The sequence below is a fragment of the Pan troglodytes genome, chromosome 19 (assembly GCF_028858775.2).
Source record: "Pan troglodytes isolate AG18354 chromosome 19, NHGRI_mPanTro3-v2.0_pri, whole genome shotgun sequence".
Classification (NCBI taxonomy): domain Eukaryota; kingdom Metazoa; phylum Chordata; class Mammalia; order Primates; family Hominidae; genus Pan; species Pan troglodytes.
In genome coordinates, this window is record NC_072417.2 from 55995422 (window position 1) to 56017287 (window position 21866).

Sequence of the window (21866 nt, forward strand, 5' to 3'; positions counted from 1 at the left end):
ATATATATGAGCTATAGAAACAAGTTAAGTGATACAATGAGAAAGTGACAAATGACAGAAGGAAAAACACTCTGGAGGACCATCGGCCTGATCTCCTAAACTTAACTAGTGCTATTTCAAAGAGACATAAGGAATACAACAAGCAGACACAATGCATAGTCCTGGGTTGCATATAATATGGGGTGGGGGGAGAACAAAAAAAAACCCCCAAAGCACAGCTAAAAAGACTTCTGGGGACAATTAGGAGATTTTGAATATTGCCTAACCATTACATGAGATTAAAAAATTATTGAAAAGATTCTTCCACAGGAGGCCTACATGCCGCCGCTTGTGCTGCCGCCATGTCTCTAGTGATCCCTGAAAAGTTCCAGCATATTTTGCGAGTACTCAACACCAACATCGATGGGCGGTGGAAAATAGCCTTTGCCATCACTGCCATTAAGGGTGTGGGCCGAAGATATGCTCATGTGGTATTGAGGAAAGCAGACATTGACCTCACCAAGAGGGCGGGAGAACTCATTGAGGATGAGGTGGAACGTGTGGTCACCATTATGCAGAATCCACGCCAGTACAAGATCCCCGACTGGTTTTTGAACAGACAGAAGGATGTAAAGGATGGAAAATATAACCAGGTCCTGGCCAACGGTCTGGACAACGAGCTCCGTGAAGACCTGGAGCGACTGAAGAAGATTCGGGCCCATAGAGGGCTGAGTCACTTCTGGGGCCTTCGTGTCCGAGGCCGGCACACCAAGACCACTGGCTGCCGTGGCCGCACCGTAAGTGTGTCCAAGAAGAAATAAGTCTGTAGGCCTTGTTTGTTAATAAATAGTTTATATACCAAAAAAAATTATTGAAAAGATGAATAATATTAACAGCAAAGTTACAAAGCAGTATGTTCAATATAAACTCATTTCACTGCAACATTATAAAAGATCTCACAAGGTATAAATTAGTGTTAAAGAGGTATCCTGTGAGTAGTGAGATGTGTTTTTGTATTCTTATGTTTGTTCTGTGTACTTTATAATTTTCTAAAATATGCATATCTACTTTTATAGTAATGAAAGGTGATTTTAAAAATACAATATACATAAAGTACTCTATTATAATAAGTACTCCAATGTATATATATAGAGACTACCAAAAATTAAAAAGTACATAGACTAATGAATATGCTGTGTTCTTATAATTTGCTTAAAATCAATCTATAAATAGAATGGATTTTCAGTCCCAATTTTAATGTGTTCATTTTTTCTTAAGTCTACACTTTACTATCATGGTACAAAAAGCAACAGCCATAAAAGAAAATTGACAATTAAATGAAACTACATAACTTTTGCAGTTTAGAAGTAATTGAGTGGCAAATGTTGAACAAGGGGCAAAATTTTACCACATGAACAACAGCTTGATAGCTTTAATAGATAAAAAGAGTCATTTTAAATCAACGAGAAAAAAATATCTACCACCGAAGAAAGCAAATGATACTAACTGACACGTCTAAAAATTATAGAGTCATAGGCAAGAAAGCTTTGGGCTCTGAGGACACCAAGGACAGCTCCTAGACAAAGACGGGCAAAATTCAGTCTATTAATTCAAACTAAATATGGCCTGAGAAGGACTCCGTTCTTCTATATTTGAATCCTTGTGGATGAAATGCAACCTAACTTAAGAGGTAGACAAGATTGAAAACCTAACTTTGGAGTATGTGTCTGTAACAACAGCTGAGCCTTGGCCAATCTCAGCGGCTGTACTTCAACCACTCATAGACTGCTGAGTGTTCAAACTGTGTTCAATTAAGGCAAACACAGACCTGTAACCAATCCAGCTGTTATCTGTTCTGTAACTCACCTCCAATTCTTGTACCTCACTTTACTTTTTTTTTTGAGACAGATTCTTGCTCTGTTGCCCAGGCTGGAGTGCAGTGTCACGATCTCGGCTCACTGCAACCTCTGCCTCCCAGGTTCAAGCTATTCTCGTGCCTCAGCCTCTGGAGGAGCTGGGATTACAGGCGCCAGCCAACAAGCACCTGGCTAATTTTTGTATATTTAGTAGAGACAGGGTTTCGCCATGTTGGCCAGGGTGGTTTCGAATTCCTGATCTCAGGTAATCCACCCGCCTTTGCCTCCCAAAGTGCTGGGATTACAGGTGTGAGCCACCGCACGTGGTCACGTCACTTTACTTTTTTGTCTATAAATTTGTTCTGACCACGAGGCACCCCGGGAGTCTCTCTGAATCTGTTGTGATTCCGGGGGATGCCCGATTTTGTGAATTGTTCATTGCTCAATTAAACTCCTTTACGTTTAATTTGGCTGAAGTTTGTCTTTTAACAAGTCTGAGCCTCTAAAATGAGGTTGCAAGCCGAGTGTGGTGGCGCATGCCTGGCCTGTAGTCCCAGCCACTTGGAAGGCTGAAACAGAAGGACTGCCTGAGCCCAGGAGTTTATGGCCAGCCTGGGCAATATAGTGAGACGCAGTCTTGAAAAAAAAAATAATTTGAAAATTAAAATAGAATGAGGTTGCAAGCTCAAATGTCTCCAGATTGAGTATGCACATGTGTGAATCGGGATACACAGTGGGGTACAAAGCAACGGGAGGTGGTGAAGGCTGGGTGAACTAGAGCATGTATGTATTACCTAACGATAGCCAAATCATTGTTATTTTTTAAAGCTGTGCTACTCTGATTTGGCCCATGGGCCACCAGTCTGTGGTTTTGTATAGTTATTAAAAAGTAAAATGGTCTAAAGGAGCTCTGGAAAATACACTTCAGACAAAGAATCACACGTTCTTGGATGAAGACTGTAAGAGAAACTAAAGATATCAATGGTCTCCCAGTGCAGATTTTTTTTAATGTGCAAATGATGCAAGGGGCACACTAGACATTTACCCTGGAGATTTCAACTGAGTAAAAGGAGGCAAACTTTAGGGACTTTCAAGTAAACAGATGCAGAACTGTAGAGACGGCTATCAGCTAGAAGGAAGAGAGTTAAAAGGGCGTGACTGAGGGAAATAGAAGCTGAGAGAGCATGTTGTTTGCTGCAGACATTGACTATGAAAGGAACCAGAGCTGGTCGTGGTGGCTCACACTTGTAATCCTAGCATTCTGGGAGGCCGAGGTGGGTGGATAACCTGAGGTCAGGAGTCCGAGACCAGCCTGGCCAACATAGTGAAACCTCGTCTCTACTAAAAATGCAGAAATTAGCCGGGCGTGGTGGCGCGCCCCTGTAGTCCCAGCTACTCGGGAGGCTGAGGCAGGAGAATTGCTTGAACCTGGGAGGCAGAGGTTGCAGTGAGCCGATATCTTGCCACTGCACTCCAGCCTGAGCGACAGAGCAAGACCCTATCTCACAAAAAAAAAAAAAAAAAAAAAAGAAAAGAAAAGAAAAGAAAGAAAGGAACCAGAGCAATAGGTTGATGGCTACAAGTTGGAGCAAAACTGTAAGGTGTTTTTTTCCCAAAGTAATAGTTATCATTTGTGGGACCTGTAGGCCTGGCTCTAGCTACATCTCCACACACATTCTCTTACTTATAATAACAGCCCTGTACTGGGTTGCATAGTGTCCCCCAAAATTTATGTTCACCCAGAACCTGGGAGTGTGACCTTATATGGAAATAGAGTCTATGTAGCTGTACTTAGTTAAGATGAAGTCATACTGGATTAGCCTAGTCTCTAAACCCAATGACTGGTGTTCTCATAAGAAAGGCATATGAAGATGCAGACAGCTATACTCCTAGGGAGAGTGCCATGTGACCATGGAGGCAAAAATTGGAATGATGCAGCCACAAGCCAAGGAATGCCAAGAATCATATTCCGCAACCATCAGAATCTAAAAGGAAACAATGGAAGATTCTTCCCTGGAGTCTTCAGAGGGAAGATGATTTTGCTGGCACCTTGATTGCAGACTTCTAAACTCCAGAACCATGAGTGAATACATTCCTATTGTTCCAAGCACCACCACCCACCCACCCACAGGTTGTGGTAATTTTTTACAGCAGCCATAGAACACTAATACAAACCCCATTGTTGTCAGGGGAGAAGAGAGACACTGAACATATTGGGATGGATTTAAATGGAAAGTCATGTGATCCCAATAAGAATACCAACAAGCTTTTTTTGAAGCTAGACAAGTTGACTTAAGGTTTCTTAGTAAAAACATTCATGCAACAATAGCTGTGAAAACAATGAATAAGAATAACAAGTGAGGGAGATGGAATTAACCCTAACAGACAATCAAATACCACAACTCCTCTGATTAAAATAATGCAGTACTGGTGCATGGACTAGGTTAAAAGTCCAGTAATAAACCCAAATTCATGTGGAAATTTGCTACCTGATTGGTCCTTTTGTTTTTGTTGTTGTCGTTGTGTTGGTTACCTTTTTTCTGCAAATACACTCAGAAATAGGGCTTGGGGGTACAGCTAAAAGAAAGGTTGATTTTCAAATAAATTCAGAGAGCTACTGAGTGCAGGAAAAGGTGGCACTCTTCTTCCATCAAGACTACAGGGCCACTGATAAGGAACAAATCACTTAGAACAACAGATAAAAGTTATGGGAGGATGGAGCTAGCCACACGTGGGGGTGTGGTTACCTCTGGAAATGAGTGAGTCTCCTGATAAATCAGAAGTAAAGAGGCTTGCAGAGGAAATGTGAGGGGCCTGAGGTCCCAGAGTCCATCAGCCAAGGTGTAGACTGGTCTTGAAGCCCAAATGAAGACTCAACCAAGACAAGCACCATGTTTTTTCTTCCATGGCTCCCACATATGCAATGTGATGAGCAAATGGAGAATGGACACTAACTAGACTTTGCTCCTGGATTTCCTTGGGACTTCCTGGTGGACCTGAGGTGCCCAGGCCAGGAGTTTCTACACCCTGGTTGGGGGCGGTGGCTGGGGGCCTGATCTCAGGGAGGCCTGAGTGCCTGGAGTAGTACTAGGGAGAATACCTCTTGTCTTCCATGCCATCCCATGCCGTGCGCTGTCAGGTATAATCACCTTGTCATTCATCCTGTCCAACTTATTTCTCCAATAGGAGTTACCACAGACAGTCTGAGCTGAGACCATTTGCTTCAAACCAATGCTGGGGAATGACTGGCTTTCAACCCAACAATGACAGACACCTCTGCCTCTTTAAGGCTCAGATGCCACCTTCCTTGTGTAACTTCCAAAATTTTGGGAAGGATGTGTTTCTCATTCTCACTTTCTCTTTTAATGAATCAAAGACATTTACTAAGCTTTCTGCAAGGTGAGAGTGAGCAGGGGCTAATGTGGGTATTCATACTTCAAAAGAACATTCAAATGTAGGGAGTAACTGACACCTCTGTGGACAAGTTAGTGAGAACTAGTTAGGAAAAATATCGGTGGTTTTCTGATCCAAAACCCTGTGATCTACCCTGTCAGAGCCTGAAACTTTTTAAGTTCATGTGCTTTGTTTTGACTTTTCCTCATTTCCAAGTCAGCGTTCTCAAGTGGTAATTCGAGTTACAGGATGGTGTTAAATCGCATACTTCAATGTGTGCAAACCTAAAATAATGCCAAATGTAATATTTTTTCCAATTGTTTGAGAATATGTGCTTGATCTTGAAATCATTTATGAACGATTTCATCCATTTGGATTTATTTGACTTTTTAGCATGATGAAATTAATGCTGTTCATAAAAGTATCATTTATTTATATTCAACTATTGCCTAATTCATTAAATAAGAATAATTGTTGGTCTTTTCTCTTCCTTCTGAAGTAATCCTACCTTCCTCAAAGAGACAACTAAGCAGCATAATGACCCCCCTTTGTTCTCTAGCTGGAAGTGTCCTATCACTGACTCCTTTATTCACTCTCCTTTATTTACTAGGTCAATAAAGCTTTCATAGCTCTTTTCCCTGTTCAAACAAAAACAAATTCTCCTCTCTCACACCCTCATTTCACTTAGGAATTTGCTTTAGTCATAATTAGATTAAAGCTCCTGAAGTTCTATTCAACTAACAGTGTATGTTAGAAGGATTCTTAGCAAATAGTTTTCCAAAGCCTGTAATTTGCGTAGCAATGCAATCAGCTCATCTCTGGGATTTGCAGCAATGACTGGTGTTTAGTTCAGCATCATGCTTAAAAAGCATTCTAATAGGCTCACAGTGACCATAAGTGCTATTTGCAAAGGCCTGAAAATTCTGGGTAATGGTATTCTGTGCAGGAAATCATTCTCTTAAGCTAATCCCACACACTGTTCATTTTGTCTGCCCAGGTTTTGCATGACTCTGCCTGGAATGGTATTATAATATTTTGTCAGGCTGCAGGCCAGTGACATTGGTAGAACTTTTGGTTCATCCTGGGAGATGCTTGACACAATCACCTCAGCTAAGGCCAAGCAGAAAGTAGAATGAATTTTTTGAATAATTCAAAGTAAATAAACCATACCATCATCTTTGCCTTCCACTTACCTTTGACTGTGAAGAGAAAACTGTGTCTAAACCTACAACGAATTGAATCTGGAATTTGGAGTTACCTTTCGAATAAGTCACTTGATCATTTTAATTTTGTTAAACTGCAAAATCAGTTCTTCTTTCAGCCAATGTGCTGAGCTCATAGATTGGGTACGGGTGCTGTAAGATTTACACAGGGACGCTTTTCCATATAAAACTGTCACAGATGAGACCAAAACAACTGGGTGATTCAGACAAGTCAGTGAACAAAAAATATATATCACTTGGCTTTTGAGTTTCTTCCAGTCACAGACTAGGAGCATCTTGGTCCATGCCAGTGCTGATCATGGGCCTGAATGTGAGTGTCCCATATGCCAGGGTTGACTTCTATAAGTTGACAAAACCAATTAATTCAAGTGAGGTCCATTTAATGTCCATGTGCAAATACCACTTAACTTACAAAGCAAACAAGGAAAGTCTGCATGTTTGGGGAGGGGCAGTCAAGAATAGTAGAGTAGAAGTCAGCCGAAACTAGTTGGTTTGAGAATTGAACTCTAAGCCCTAAATTCTCTTAAATGTATGAAGTAAATGCATAATCCTCATTTACCTGCACTTTCACATGACTTAATTCCTCAATTATTTTAGAGCTTCCTTAAGGCAAAAATTAAAGCTTACAGCTATCTCTAGCCATAAAAAGCACTCAGTTAATTAACTGACTAGGAGGTATGCAGTTTTCTAATTGTTAACTAATTTAAGAGGATAAAGAAATCCTGTTGTAAGCTTTGTGACTAGTGTTAACCCTTTGCCTCGTTTTGTCAATTCCCAGATTTGGGCCCAAGTCTTCACTCATACTGGGCTGCGGAGCATGTCTACAGGAGCTCCTGTGGCTGGTGACTGGCATATCTGCTTCCAAGAACCCATCCACTTCTTAGGCTATGACCTAGGAGGGCCCAACAACCAGAAGATGAGGGGCAGGGATAATAATGAAAGCAACACCATGGACTGGATAGGATAATTCAATCTAAGCAATCTGTCATATCACCCCTCCATTTCCTCTGTTTATCATGCATAAACCACTCATTCTTTCCTTCCATAGGATTTTCTTTTAGGTGGTCTTAAACTTGGAATGGCCCTGTGAAAGTCACTAGGTCTGTTGGAAATATTGGATTCTCTCTTTTCTCCAGACTTTTGGGAGGATTATTGCACATCCTTAGGTGTGGCCATGGTTCTTGGTTTGACCAGAGAGGTATGAACGGACGTGATGTGGGCTACCACCATGCAGAAATGTGAGGAGCCAGTGCGCGCTTTACCGAGTGCCCTCTTCTTCAGCCTCCAGGGCCACCACCAAAGTTCCCTGTGGCAGTTGCTCCATCAGCTGGGGCCCAGTGTAGGTGATGACGTGGAGCAGAGTTCCTAGCCCACTCATAAAGGGCATGTAGCCTGAAAGAGACTAACCTTTTTTATTCTTCCTTTCGTATAAATCTCTGAAATTTGAGATTATTTGTTTCTATGGCACAAACATCTACCCTGACTAATAGTCACCTGATTCAGCCCTACCATTAGGCAAATCAATTTTTTTTCATTTTTTTTTTTTTAATTTTAAGTTTCAGGGTACACGTGTAGGATATGCAGGTTTCTTATGTAGGTAAACGTGAGGCAAATCAATTTCTAACAGGCTTGATTTACTCAAAGTGAGTCACGTTTAGTCCTAGCTTTAGGGGATCACACTTTCTTTATATGAATAAGAGGATTCCAGAGAATGATGATTTTAATAAAAGGCTAGATTAATTCATAGTGTTCCAGAGAGCTGATTTTCGTGGTTCACTCGTGCTAAGGACCCACATATACACCTTGATTTCGGGTGTTTGTTTCTTGTAGTAAAAATTAATGTTTATGGTGGGTGTACATGCATCTTTCAGTGCAATCTTGCAGTCTAGTTTGCCTCTGGTGATATTTGCACAAAGCCATTTCTGCTTTAGTCTTCATTCATGCACACTTAAGCTCTCCTGCTATGAACTATCACATCCATATGCCCATATAAGCAAGACTTACATACTGGTTCTCACTCAAACTTGAGGTGAGGAGCAGAGGGAGAATTTTCTCATTGTTCAGGCAGCAGGGTCAACTGAGTACTGGATATTTATAGATATAATGTTTTATATAAGTCAATTACTAGGGAGTATATCAAAAACAAGGGCCACAGATTGCATTTTGCAATGCATACCTTTTCCTGTGCTGTCCTGGCTCATGCTCCAAGAAATGCAGTTACTTTCATCTGTGCTTTCAGTTACAATTTTGAATAGGGATCCTGGATATTTTAAGCCACTGTAAATGTATGAAGAATAAAATGCAGTCTATGACATGATTATGACATTGTGAAGTTATTTCCATAAATTAACTAGAGCTAGGAAGAGAAATATGTTTTAAAAAATGAGATTGTGAATGGCCCATTTTTAAATTTTAAAATCCTCTCATTATTGTTGAAATGTTTTAATAATAGAAAGCAGAAGATTCATAAAACATGAAAACAGCACAGGGTTTGAGTGAATTGGCATGTTCCTACTGTAAAATGATTCGAGTGGCTTGACCTGGGGTGTTCAGTCCATCTCTGTCCTTCCAAACCTCCCTGTTCCCCAAGCTCTCTTGGGACACTGGGATTATGGGAGGTCGCTTCACTGAAACTCATTCATTAAAGATCTGAGAGTAGGGTGGATCTGCTAATCAGTTTAGTCCTCCAAGTTAGTTGGAAACAGCTGGTGTTTGCCACACTAGACTCTGGTTCCACATACACCTCTTCCAACAATTCTGCAACATCTCCATCAGAATGTGCATTTAGAGTAATGAATTTGTGTCATTAATATGTTGGGCATGTTCCATGGCTGTAAAGTATCCCACAAGAGAAAAGTCATCGCTGCAGACAGACGTGTTTTATAGCTGCTACTGATTTACAGGCTGGTAAAGCCACTCTTCAATTGCCTTTGAGGATAAGAAAGAGCAAGAAAAGCAGGGAGTGAAATCACCCAGATGGTGTCTTGGTCTCCTCTGATGTGAGGGTTGAGAATGCAAGGACAGTGGGCACCTAAATAAAAATCTTTTCTTTTTTGAGTGTCTCCATCTCAGTCACTCCATTCTAAAATCTTGGTTTTCTTGGTATCTGTCAGGTATGGGGTTTTACTTTGCCAGCAGAGCAAGCTGGGACCATCTGACACCTGGAGTCTAGCAGACTATGAGGGGTGGACACACCACAGGGAGTTAGAATTAGAGGAAGTATTCACTCATTAGCATGGAACAGAAGTCATTAACCCTCTGCTCTCCATTCAAGATCCCTGCTTAATGAATGGCCAGGGCTGGCTAGAACAGAGACTGGGCTGGCAGAGAGTGAGTAAATTAAGAGGACAGAACTATAGGAACCACGGGACCTAAGTTTTCAATGAAAGGGAGAATCAATATTTATTGATCACCTACTATATGATCAACCAATATTATTAATCACCTGCTATGAAATAGGCATATTCTTTAATCTTTATAATAACCCTATGAAATTGGTATTATCTTTATTTTATGGAAGAAAAAATGGAATATGGTGGTTGAATGACTTATGTGAGGTCAAAACAAACTCTCTCTCTTCTTTACCCACAATTTTATTTCCCAATTCCATTGACATCTTCCACCTTCTTGCTTTCTCAGGCCCTTTCAGGAACCAGCACTTCTAGTGCTTTTTGCTTGTGGGTTCTATTCATAAATATGCCTAGATTTTCTGGCCCCAAGTAGTCAGACATGATTATAAAAATTCCATCTGGATAGTGTAAAATTAAAATTTGTAGTCTGTTTTCTCCCACTCCTAATCCCACAGCCCAGGAATCACCAAATTTAACTATTTCTATTGACCTCTAAATAATTTCTTAGACTTCTGTTTCCTAACTGGTCATCTTTAGAAAGTGTCTGCAGATTTCCTATCATGAAAAATGAAATTTCAATACCCTTGCAATAATTGCAATAATCTTCTGCCTTTAAGTTTTCAGTTCACCTCTTCTTGGTTATCACCTGGGCTTTACAATAACAAATCAATATTTCTTGATCTACCAATTTTAGGTAGTCCCTCTTAACTTGCTGTATGTAATATGAATTCTTTAGCCATGTTACATTTTCTCTCTAACTCATCTTCTGAATTTACTCCCACCCTGCATTCACTGTATCATTGATTTTACATTGCCACAAACTAAGGCTTCTATATTTCATTCTGAACTGGAAAGTCATTAGTGCTTTGTCTATAAATGGATTTTTAAAATTGAGTACCTGTAATTCACATTTAATGTATTAGTATTGTCGAAATATCATTTACTGCAGAACCCAGCAGTGAGTTTAATTCATGGAGATGGAAACTCTGTGGCATTAAATATGTGTCACCTAGAATAGGTTTCGAAAATTGCAAGTTGAGAGGGGAATAAGCAAGTGACCTATGTTTTGCTTTTTTTTTTTTTTTGAGATGGAGTCTCGCTCTGTCGCCCAGGCTGGAGTGCAGTGGCACGATTTCCGCTCACTGCAAGCTCTGCCTCCCGGGTTCACACTGTTCTCCTGCTTCAGCCTCCCGAGTAGCTGGGACTACAGGCACCTGCCACCACACCCGACTAATTTTTTTTTTTGTATTTTTAGTAGAGACGGGGTTTCACCGTGTTAGCCAGGATGGTCTCTATCTCCTGACCTCGTGATCTGCCCACCTTGGTCTCCTAAAGTGCTGGGATTACAGGCATGAGCCAACATGTCTGGCCTGTTTTGCATATTTTTGTAGTTAATATTATAATTTTTATCTTTTAATTGAAATTATCCAGCTTTCCTATTTTAATTTCATAGGAAATTATTCTTGACAGTATTCTCAGAGCCCTTGAGCTGTCAGTCAGGTTCGGATAACCGGCTTTCTAAAACCACTGTAAAGAGGTTATTCTAGAATTTTTTTTATTATTGTACTCCTGGGTTTGTTCTGCTTTTGCATCTAACTCACTCACTCTTTTTTTCTCATTCTCTCTCTCTCTTTCTCTCTCTCTCTCTCACACACACACACACACACACCCCACACAGATTCCTTTATAATTTTGTTGATGTACATCTTGATGTATAAGTGATAAACTTTTGAGCCCTTTCTGTCTGGGAATATCTGCATTTTTTCCTTTTTCTTAGTAGAGTCATTTCCTTGTATATTTTTTATACTGAGACTTCCTCTACTATAATTTAAGCAAACAACCTTCCCTCTTTTCCAAAACTTTGAAAAGTCTTTACTCCACTGCTGTGCTCCATTCCCCAAACCTGCCCCCATTGTAAGTGCTTTCATAAACCCACCCCATGCTGTTCAGTAAATTATTAGGAAAGAGAAGGAAAATGTGTGCTCAGTCCAACTTCTTGAACCATAAACCCTCCAACCAATGCATAATATGGTACAACAATCATGGGTGCCACTTGAACTTTGATACCTCTAAATAAATAGCCTATTTGATGTCTAATGAAACCAATTTACAATCTTTTCTATTATTTCTATTAGTAGGCAGTCACTACAATCACAGTAAATTCAAAACACAGACTTAAGCTATTTAAATACTCACTTCCTTGCCTTCGCTGTCCTTAGTTTTCAAAGCAAGTAAAAATGATAACCTCTTTTAATTGAAACTTTTAGTAAAAGTTGTATTGTTTATTTCACTTAGGATTTTATTGATTAGCTAACCAGCTCTGCTGGGGCTGCCCCCAAAATTAGTATTTTTCTTGGCAGTCCTGGAGTTCTGATGGATCCATCAGAATCTAGCTACCTGGGGGAGAATGGAGACAGCAGGTTGAGCTGTTAGATACCACAGTTCCTCCCACTCATTGTAGCTCAGCACAGAACAAGTAGACAAAAACCACAGCTTCCTCCTTCTCTCTGAGGTAGAAAAGAGTTGGAAGAGTCCCTCATAATTTCTGGCTGGGCTGATTGGTGGGAGTTTTCTCTTGTACAAGACCAGTTTGTGAAGACAGGAAGATGTGCCTCTTTTATCTAATACACAGACATCAACACAGAGAGTCAAGGAAAATTAGGAACTAGGCTAAGACGTTTCAAACAAAGGAGCAAGATCAATCTCCAGGAATCAACCTTAATGAAATGAAGTTATATGATTTACCTGACAGATAACTACAAATAACTCTCCTAAGGCTGCTCACTGAGGCCAAAAGTACAATGCATGAGTAAAGTAAGAATTTCAACAAAGAGATAGAAATACAAAAAGGTACCAAATAGAAATCATGGAGCTGAAGAATGCGATAGCTGAACTGAAAAAAAAAAATTACTAGAGAGTTTCAGAGAAAACTAAATAAGGCAGAATAAATCAGTGAACTCAAAGACAGGTCACTGAAAACACTTCAGAGGTGTAAAAGTTTTTAAAAAATATAAAAAAGTGAAGAAATTTTTAGAGAATTATGGGACACCATCAAGCAAATCAATATATACACTGAGGAGTTCCAGAAAGAGAAGAGAAAGAAAGGAACAGAATGTGTATTCAAAGAAATAATGGCTAAAACCTTCTCAAATCTGGGGAAGGAAAAAGACGCCATATGAAATGAACCCAAAGAAATCCAAAGTGAGACACATTATAATCAAATTGTAAAAAAAAAACAAAGAATTTTGAAAGCAAGAAAAGTGATTTGTCACATATGAAAGAACCTCTGTAAGACTATCACTAGATTTTGCAGCACAAACTTTGCAGGCCATAAGGGAGTGGGATGCTATAGTTAAAGTGAGGAAACAAAAAAAGAAATCAACAATACTATATCCAGCAAAGCTGTTCTTCAGAAATAAAGGAGAGATAAAACTTTTTCAGACAAATAAAAACTGAGGGAGTAGACCTGCCTTATAAGAAATGGTAAAGGAAGTTTTTCAAGTTGAAACAAGAAGATGCAAAACAGCAACACAATAGCATAAGGAAGTATGAAATTTGTTAGTATAGATAAATATACAGAAACATACAGAATACTCTAATACTGTGATTACTTATAATTCTAGCATAAAAGTTGAAAATCAAAAGTATTAAAAATAACTATAACTAAAAGTATGTTAAAAGATACACAATACAATTAGATGCAAATTGTGACAACAATAACATCAAGTGTAAGTGCAGAGAGTTAAAGTGTAATGTTGTGTGTCATTGAACTTGAGTTGTTATCAGCTTAAAATAGACTATTGTAACTATAGGATAGTTTATGTAAGTCTCAAGATAACCATACATGGTTATGCAAAAAGTATCAATAGAACTTACATAAAAGAAAAAGAGAAAATAGTCAAAGCATATCAATACAAAATAATCAACAAAATATAAAAGAAGACAGCAAGAGACAAAAAGACAGCAAAAGACCTAGAAAAATGACAGAAAACAACTAACAAAATGTCAATAGCAAACCCTTCCCTATCAATAATTACCTTATATGTAAATGATTTAAACTCTCTAATCAAAAGAAATAGATTGAACAAACTGATTTAATAAAAAATAACAAGACAAAACTACACGTTGTTTAAAGAAATTCACTTTAAATTTAAGGACTCTCATAGGCTGAATTTTAAGGGATGGAAAAAAAAATATTGAGGGCAAATGGTAACAAAAAGACAGCAGGTGTGTCTATACTTATATCAGACAAAATAGACTTTAAGCCAAAAACTTTCCAAAAGAGACAAAGAAGGACATTTTATAATGACGAAAGGGTCACTCCATCATGAGAATAGAACAATGATAAATACATATGAACCCAGCATCAGAAGATGTAAATATATAAAGCAAACACTGATGGTAGTGAAGAGAGAAATAGACAGAAATACAATGGTAGTAGGAACACTTCAATACCTTAATTTCAATAATTGACAGGACATCCAGACATAAAATCAATAAGAAACTTGAATAATACTATAAACTAAATAGATCTAACAGACATATGTAGAACATTCTACCCAACAACAGCAGAATATACATTTTTTTTCAAGTGCACATGATTTTTTCTCCAGAATAAATCAACATTAGGTCACAAAGCAAGTTCTAACAAATTTTAAAAGATTGAAATTATACCAAGTGTTTTTCTGACCACAAATAAAATTAGAAACCAATAGCACAAGGAAAATTGAAATATCCACAAGTATGTGGATATTAAATAATACACTCTGGAAGAAACTTTGGGTTAAAGGGGGGAAATCACAAAATAAATTAGAAAATACTTCAGGGTAAAATACATACCAAAACTTATGGGACTCAGTGAGAATAGTACTAAGAGGGAACTTCATATGATAGAGGCCTATATTAAAAAAGAAGAAAGATCTCAAATAAACAACCTAAAGTTACATCTCAAGGAACTAAAAAAAGAGTGAACAATGTTCAAAGTTAGCAAAAGGAAGGAAATAAAAAAGATTAGAACAGAAATAAATAAAATAGAAAAACAGAAAAACAATAGAAAAGGTCAACAAAACTTAGAGTTGTTTTTTAATAAGAAAAACAAATGACAAAAATTTAGCTAAACTAAAAAGAAAAAGAATAAATAAAACAAAAAATGAAATAAAACACATTACAACTGATGTCACAGAAATAAAAATGATTATGAGATTATTGTAAAAAATTGTATGCCAACAAATTAAATAACATAGAAAAAATGGATAAACTCCTACAAACATACAATCTACCAAGACTAAATCATGAAGAAATAGAGCATCTCAACATACCACAGATGAGTAAGGAGATTGAATCAGTGAATAAAAACCTCCCAATTAACAAAAGCCCAGGTCCTATTGGCCTCACAAGTGAATTCTACAAAACATTTAAAGAAGAAATTGACACCAATCTTTCTCAAACTCTTCCAAAAAATTAAAAGGTGACACTTCCAAACTCATTTTCTGAGGGCAGCATCAACTTAATACCAAAGCCAAAGACACAAGAAGATAAAATTACAGATAAATGTTCCTAATGAACATAGATGCAAAAATCTTCAACAAAATACTAGCAAATTGAATTCGACAGCATATTAAAAGGATCATACACCATGAGCAAGCAGGATTTATCCCTGGCATGCAAGGATAGTTTAACATATGTAAATTAATAAATATGATACTCCACATAAACATAATGAAGGATAAAAGTTATATGATCATCTCAATAGATACAGAAAAAGTATTTAACAAAATGCAACATCTTTTTGTAATAAAAACTCTCAAAAAATTAGCTATAGAAAGAAATAACCACAACATAATAAAGGCCATATATAACAAGCCCAGAGCTAACACCACATTCAACAGTTGAAAGAAAGAAAGAAAGAAAGAAAGAATTGATTTTTCTCCAAAATCAAGAAATCAGGACTGAGACAAGAATGCCCATTTTTGCCACTTCTTTTCTATATAATACTGGAAGTCCTAGATAGAGCAACTTGCCAGCAAAAAGAAAGAAAAGACACCCAAATGAGAAAGGAAAAAATAAAATATTCTGTTTGTAGATTTTTATATATAGAAAATGCTGAAGACTCCATCAAAACACTTTTGGAACTAATAAATGAATTCAGTAAAGTTGCATGATACAAAATCAACATTCAAGAATTAGTGGCATTTCTACACACTAACAACAATAATAAATGAAATTATTTCCTTCATTTCTTTTTTGGAACAAAACTTAGCTAAACTAATTAAAAAGGAAAAGAAGTTCAAATAAATAAAATTTAAAATGGAATATATTTTTGGGAAGAAATGAAGGGAATCATTTCATTTACAATAGCATTGAAAAACCCTGAGATACTTAAGAATAAATTTATCCGAGGAGATAAAATGCCTATACAATAAAACTATAAAATATTGAGGAGAAAATTAAATATGACACAAATAAATGGAAGGATATCTGTATTCCTGTATTGGAAGAATTAATATTCTTAACATGTCCATACTGCCCTATAAGATCTACAGATTTACTGCAATCCTTATCAAAATTCCAACGGTATTTTTCACAGAAATAAAAATCCTAATGTCATAAAGAATCACAAAAGGTCCTCAATAGACAAAGCAATCTTCAGCAGAAAGACAAAGCTGGAAACATCACACCATCTGATTTTAAAATATACTACAAAGTTATAGTAATCAAAATAGTATGGTACTGGCATAAAAGCAGACAGATAGACCAATAAAACAACAGAGGTCCCAAAAATGCATCCACACATTTATTGCTATTGATCTTTGACAAAGGTTATGAAATTGGGAAAGAATAGTGTCTTTGATAAATGGTGTCAGGAAAACTGAATATCATATAGAGAAAAATTAAATTGGACCCTTATCTCACACTGTATACACAATCAATTCAAAATGGATTAAAGACTTAAATGTAAGACCTGAAACTATAAAAATACTAGAAGAAAATTTAGGGAGAAAGCTTCATGACACTGACGTGGACAATGATTTCATGAATATAAAAGTACAGGCAATAAAAGCAAAAATAGACTGAAATCAAACTAGAAACCTTTTGTACATCAAAGAAAATTCTCCAGACACCTTACAGAATAGAAGAAAATATTTTACAAAGCATACACACGATAAGGAGTCAATATCCAAATATATAAGGAACTCAAACAACTCAATAGCATGAAAACAAATAACCCTATTTAAAATTGGTCAAAAGACCTGAATAGAATTTCTCCAAAGAAGTCATACAAATGGCTGCCAGGCATATTAAAAGGTTCTCAACATTACTAACTGTCAGGGGAATGTGAACTGAAGCCACAATGAGATATCATCTCATACCTGTTAGGATGGCTATGATCAAAAAGACAAGATAACAAGTGCCGGCAAAAATATGGAAAAAAAGGGAACATTCTTCCCGGAGCCCAGCACGAGGAATATTCTCCAACCAAGGAAGGTTCTCCACTTCCAGATCAGGAGTACACACTATTTATGCCTAGCAGCGTTTTTTCATGGCTAGAAACCAATGACTGCTGTGGTTTTCATTCTCCTATTTTTCAAAGTGGGAGATTTCATTGTCATTCCTTGTGTATTATGGTGTGTTAAGAGCTAACTTATCTTTAAATATAGAAGTTGCCAGTCTACATGAAGCAGCATGTGGCATTGGAAGTAGAAGATTACAGATCCTGGACTTGCAGCTAGAGGCAGCACTCTGTGTTTACTGGTTTGAAGATGAGCATGAATGTATTCTTCCCATTACAAGGCCTCCCATGAGTATTTTAGTAGCCAAAATGGTGAACGATGGCAGAGAACACAGTTTCTATTCTCCCCTCTTTCTTAATATCTTAGATTTTTGGCTGAGCCTCCATCTCTCAATTGTCTTTGCATTTATGTTTGAACACATGTTTAAATTCTGGTCAATAGCATGTGAAGGAGACTACTTTCTAAGAAATGTCTTTAAAAGATTGCTAACATGTGACCTTTGCCCCTTTCCTTTTTGGTCCCTTCTTTCGTCTTGATATCTAGAACTCCAATATGATTGTTGGAGTTCTGGCCTTTATCTTTGATCATGAGAAAAAAGTCTCTTTTCCTAGCAATGGTGGACTTACTCATTGAAAAGATCATTGGTTTCTATTAATTCTATTGTAACTCCTTCAGTAAACCAAGGCTGCCTACCTCATTTACATAAGAGGCAAATAGATCTCTAAGTTTTTTAAGCCATGATAAGTTTTAGTTAATGGCAGCTCACCTAATCCTAATTTACACACTTCCCAAGCAGCCCCTGCATTATGCAACAGGTGAGTGGTGGGAAGGAAGAGAGAAGAGACAAAGGAAAATGAAGTTATGCCAAGGAGTCATTTGATTTGTACCTGACTCCCCATATTTCCTTAATGAAATCCAGAAATCCCAAAGCGGAAACATACAAAACATATTCTCTTCTATGCCGCAAAGTCTGCTGAAAGGGACTTAGTGCTCTAGGACATCCTAGGCCCACCGCTTCACGGAGGCTCAGCCTGGAGCACCGGGCGATGCAGCAACATGGCAAGTTAGGACAGCTGGCTCTGAGCAGGGCTCCTCAGTCTGTGGGGCCTTTGGGTTGACTGGAAGTCATTTTCTCCAGATGGTGCCTTGTGTTTCAAAGGCACATTTTGAAGCCTCAGCAACTGATCAAAAAGACGACTGAATGTTGTTCTCTGTGTGTGATAGCTACAGTGGGGTGTAGAGCTGCAGGAAGTGGCTCTGCTGACTTCTGAAGTTGGTCTTACACAGTTTTCCTTTTGGAGCTCTTTCTTTCTCTCTTTTTAATTGCTCCCTCCTTCCTCCCTCCCTCCCTCCTTATCTATTCCCATCTTTCCCCACCCCGGCCCCACCACCCCACACACAGTTCTCTCTCAAACTTGAAGCTCTGTCTCCAGCTTGCCAGTAAGGCATTGACATCCCTTAGCAGTAAAAGATTTGGAACTTCTCATTGACCGCTGCTTGGGCCAGTGCTAGCTGTCCCTGACCACTGGGCAGAGATAAGAATGTGTTAAAAATGAATGTTTGTTTGCTGAATGTTTGTTTGCTTAATGTTTAAGAGGAGAAAACAAAAGCATGAAAACTACTAGCAAGAGTTTGCTTAGGGCAGCTCTCTAAATGATCTAGGCTGTTATCCAGCTCAACATGACACTGAACCCCAGCTGCCTGGATGAGTCCTACCAGGGAAGGGGATGAGGTAGCCTTTTGCCCAGCAAATCTAGAATCATTGGATCATTTCAAAAATTGATCTGAATGTTCCCCTCCTCTCCACACAAACTGTCATTCTCTAATCCCATTGTTTATTGATTTTGATGGGAAAGACAATAAGGATTGAATTCAAGTGAGGAAGTACACAATTTCCCATTATCCTCACATCCAGTGGCTGAAGTGCTATGAGACATTCCCAACTGATGCGTTCTCTGGCATCACCTTGCTTTGGTCAATCCTCCTCAATTCTGCTGAAGTAATCTTTACAAAATTATATACATATATGATCAAGTGACTCCCTTGGCCAGATCCTTCCGTTGCTCCTCACGCTCAATAAGCACCATGCAAGGCCTAAACCCTATATATTTTCACAAACACATTCCCACCCCCATCCCTACCAAGGAAATCTGCGGTCCAATAACATCGAACTTCTCATCCCTCTTAAAATATTACATGCTATTTTGTGGCTCCTTAGAATGATTAACTAGTATGTCCAAAGTTACACGGCTTGGAAGGGGTAAGGCTGAGATTTAAATACAAGCAATGACTCTAGATTGCATACACCTTTTCACTGAGCTATTTGTTGTGCTCACCAATGACATATGGATGTGTAGGTTGTTTGCAATTTTTTTAGGTTATGAACAAGGCTCCAATGAACAACAATGGTTACTCAATTATTTAATGCCTCCATGATAGTTTCCCTAGAATAAATGCTAATTTATTTACATGGGATTACCAAACCTAAAGATGCTAAATGTTGACACACCCAGGTGGGCAATTTTATAATGCATATCCTTTAATCTTTTTAAATCTGAATATAGAATACAGACAAACAATATCATTATTTTGAATTATATTTCTTTGGCTACCAGAAAAATTGGACTTTTTAATCCCATGTGACTTTGCCTACTTATGTTTTTGCTTTCTGGTATTAAACATTGTCTTTTGTGTAGACTGGAAAACTCTTTATATATTAAGAATATTATTTGCCTGAAATGTCATCAGCATACTTGTGGCAGCTTGTAGATTGTCTTTTAATTTTTTATGGTTTTTTTTTTTTTAAATATCACTGTTGGCTAAAACAAGGACTGTCCAAATAGAGTGACTGTCAACAGGCAGGATGCTTGTATTGGCCTTAATTCTTATTTAACGGCCAAATCCATTTCACAGTCCTGCAGTGAAAAGCCACATTGACATAGGCAGCTCTATTCACTGGACAACTCCTATCTACTAAGGGGCATTGTTTCCCACATTCCCTTGGTTCTTTAATATCTAAGCCCATCTATATAATATACTGCATTAGCCAACATGCTCTTATGAGAGATTCTTTCCATCTCTTACTTTTGTGAATCATTATCTTTTATTAATCCAAAGATGTTTGGTGTCTATTGTGCTCTAAACATTGTTCAATAAACAAAACACAAACATCCTTCTCCCCATGGAATTACATCCTGGTAGGATTTATTATTATTGATAACAAATAATAAGCTTAATAAAGAAATAAATTATATAGAAAAAATGTTATAAAATTAAAGCAGAATAAGGGGGTTAAGGAATAAATATATGTAGGCATGAGTTGAAATATTAATAGGATTGAATATTTTAATAGAAAAAGACTAGAAGAGGAAGAGAGAGAGCCATACAAATAGCTAACAAAGGAAAGCTCCAGGTAGGAGAAGTTGGCAGTACAAAGGCCCTGGGGTGGGAATAAACCTGGTATGTTTGAGGAATGGCAAGGAGCTCCATTTGCTAGAGAAGAATGAGCAAGAGGGGGATGAGTAGGAGATGTGATTAGAAAGGTAATCAGTGGTCAGATATGTGAGGTCTTTTACATTACTATAAGGGGCGTGTGTTGTGCTTGAAGGAAATGGGGAGCAACTGAAGGCTTTAGAACAGAGGAATAATATGGTGTCACTCCCATTTTAGCAGGATCACTCTAGTTTCTGAGACTGAAAATAGAGGGAATATGTAGAAGGCCTGTGTAGTAATCCTGTTGAGAGATGATGTTGGCTAGGACCATAGTGCTGCTGAAAAGCGGCTAGGGTGAGCTTGTGGAGAAAAAGGAACACTTACATACTGTTGGTGGGAGGGTAAATTAGTTCAGCCATTGTGGAAGGCAGTGTGGCGATTCCTCAAAGACCTAAAGACATAAATACCATTTGACTCAGCAATCTCATCATTAGGTATATACCCAAAGGAATATAAATTGTTCTATTATAAAGATACATGCATGAGTATGTTCACTGCGGCACTATTCACAGTAAACAAAGACATGAAATCAACCTAAATGCCTATCAGTGATGGACTGGATAGAGAAAATGTGGTACACATACACATCACTGGGAGATGTGGCTATTCATTTTCCGTGAATAGCTGCATACTAGGCAGCCACAGAAAAGAATGAGACTGTTTCTTTTGCAGGGACATGGATGGAGCTGGAGGCCAGTATCCTTAGCAAACTAACAGAACAGAAAATCAAATACTGCATGTTCTCACTTATGAGTGAGAGCTGAATGATGACAACATATAGACACAGAGGGAACCAACACACACTGGGGCCTGCTGGAGAATGGAGGGTGGGAAGAGGGAGAAGATCAGGAAAAATAACTAATGGGTACTAGGCTCAATAGCTGGGTGATTAAATCACTATCTGTACAACAAACCCCCGTGACACAAGTTTACCTATGTAACAAACCTGCACATGTACCCCTAAACTTAAAAGTTAAAAAAAGAGAAGAAAAGAAACGTTGCCGGGGTTCTGGATGTGTACTGACAGAAGAGCCAACACTATCTCCTTTATATTGGGTGTAG

The 21866-nt window shown here is 38.1% G+C and overlaps 1 protein-coding gene across 1 annotated transcript; it reads left to right on the forward strand.

Annotated features, from left to right (window-relative positions):
• The first annotated feature begins 306 nt into the window (after positions 1 to 306).
• Positions 307 to 832, forward strand: LOC455055 (small ribosomal subunit protein uS13-like). The gene has a single exon (XM_054670641.2). It carries the CDS (start codon positions 342 to 344, stop codon positions 798 to 800), a length of 459 nt encoding a protein of 152 aa, XP_054526616.1. The 5' UTR covers positions 307 to 341; the 3' UTR covers positions 801 to 832.
• Positions 833 to 21866: the final 21034 nt, after the last annotated feature.

Bases quoted from the DNA above. Each gene is read 5' to 3' on its own strand.
- LOC455055 (XM_054670641.2), top strand. From the start codon at position 342: ATGTCTCTAGTGATCCCTGAAAAGTTCCAGCATATTTTGCGAGTACTC.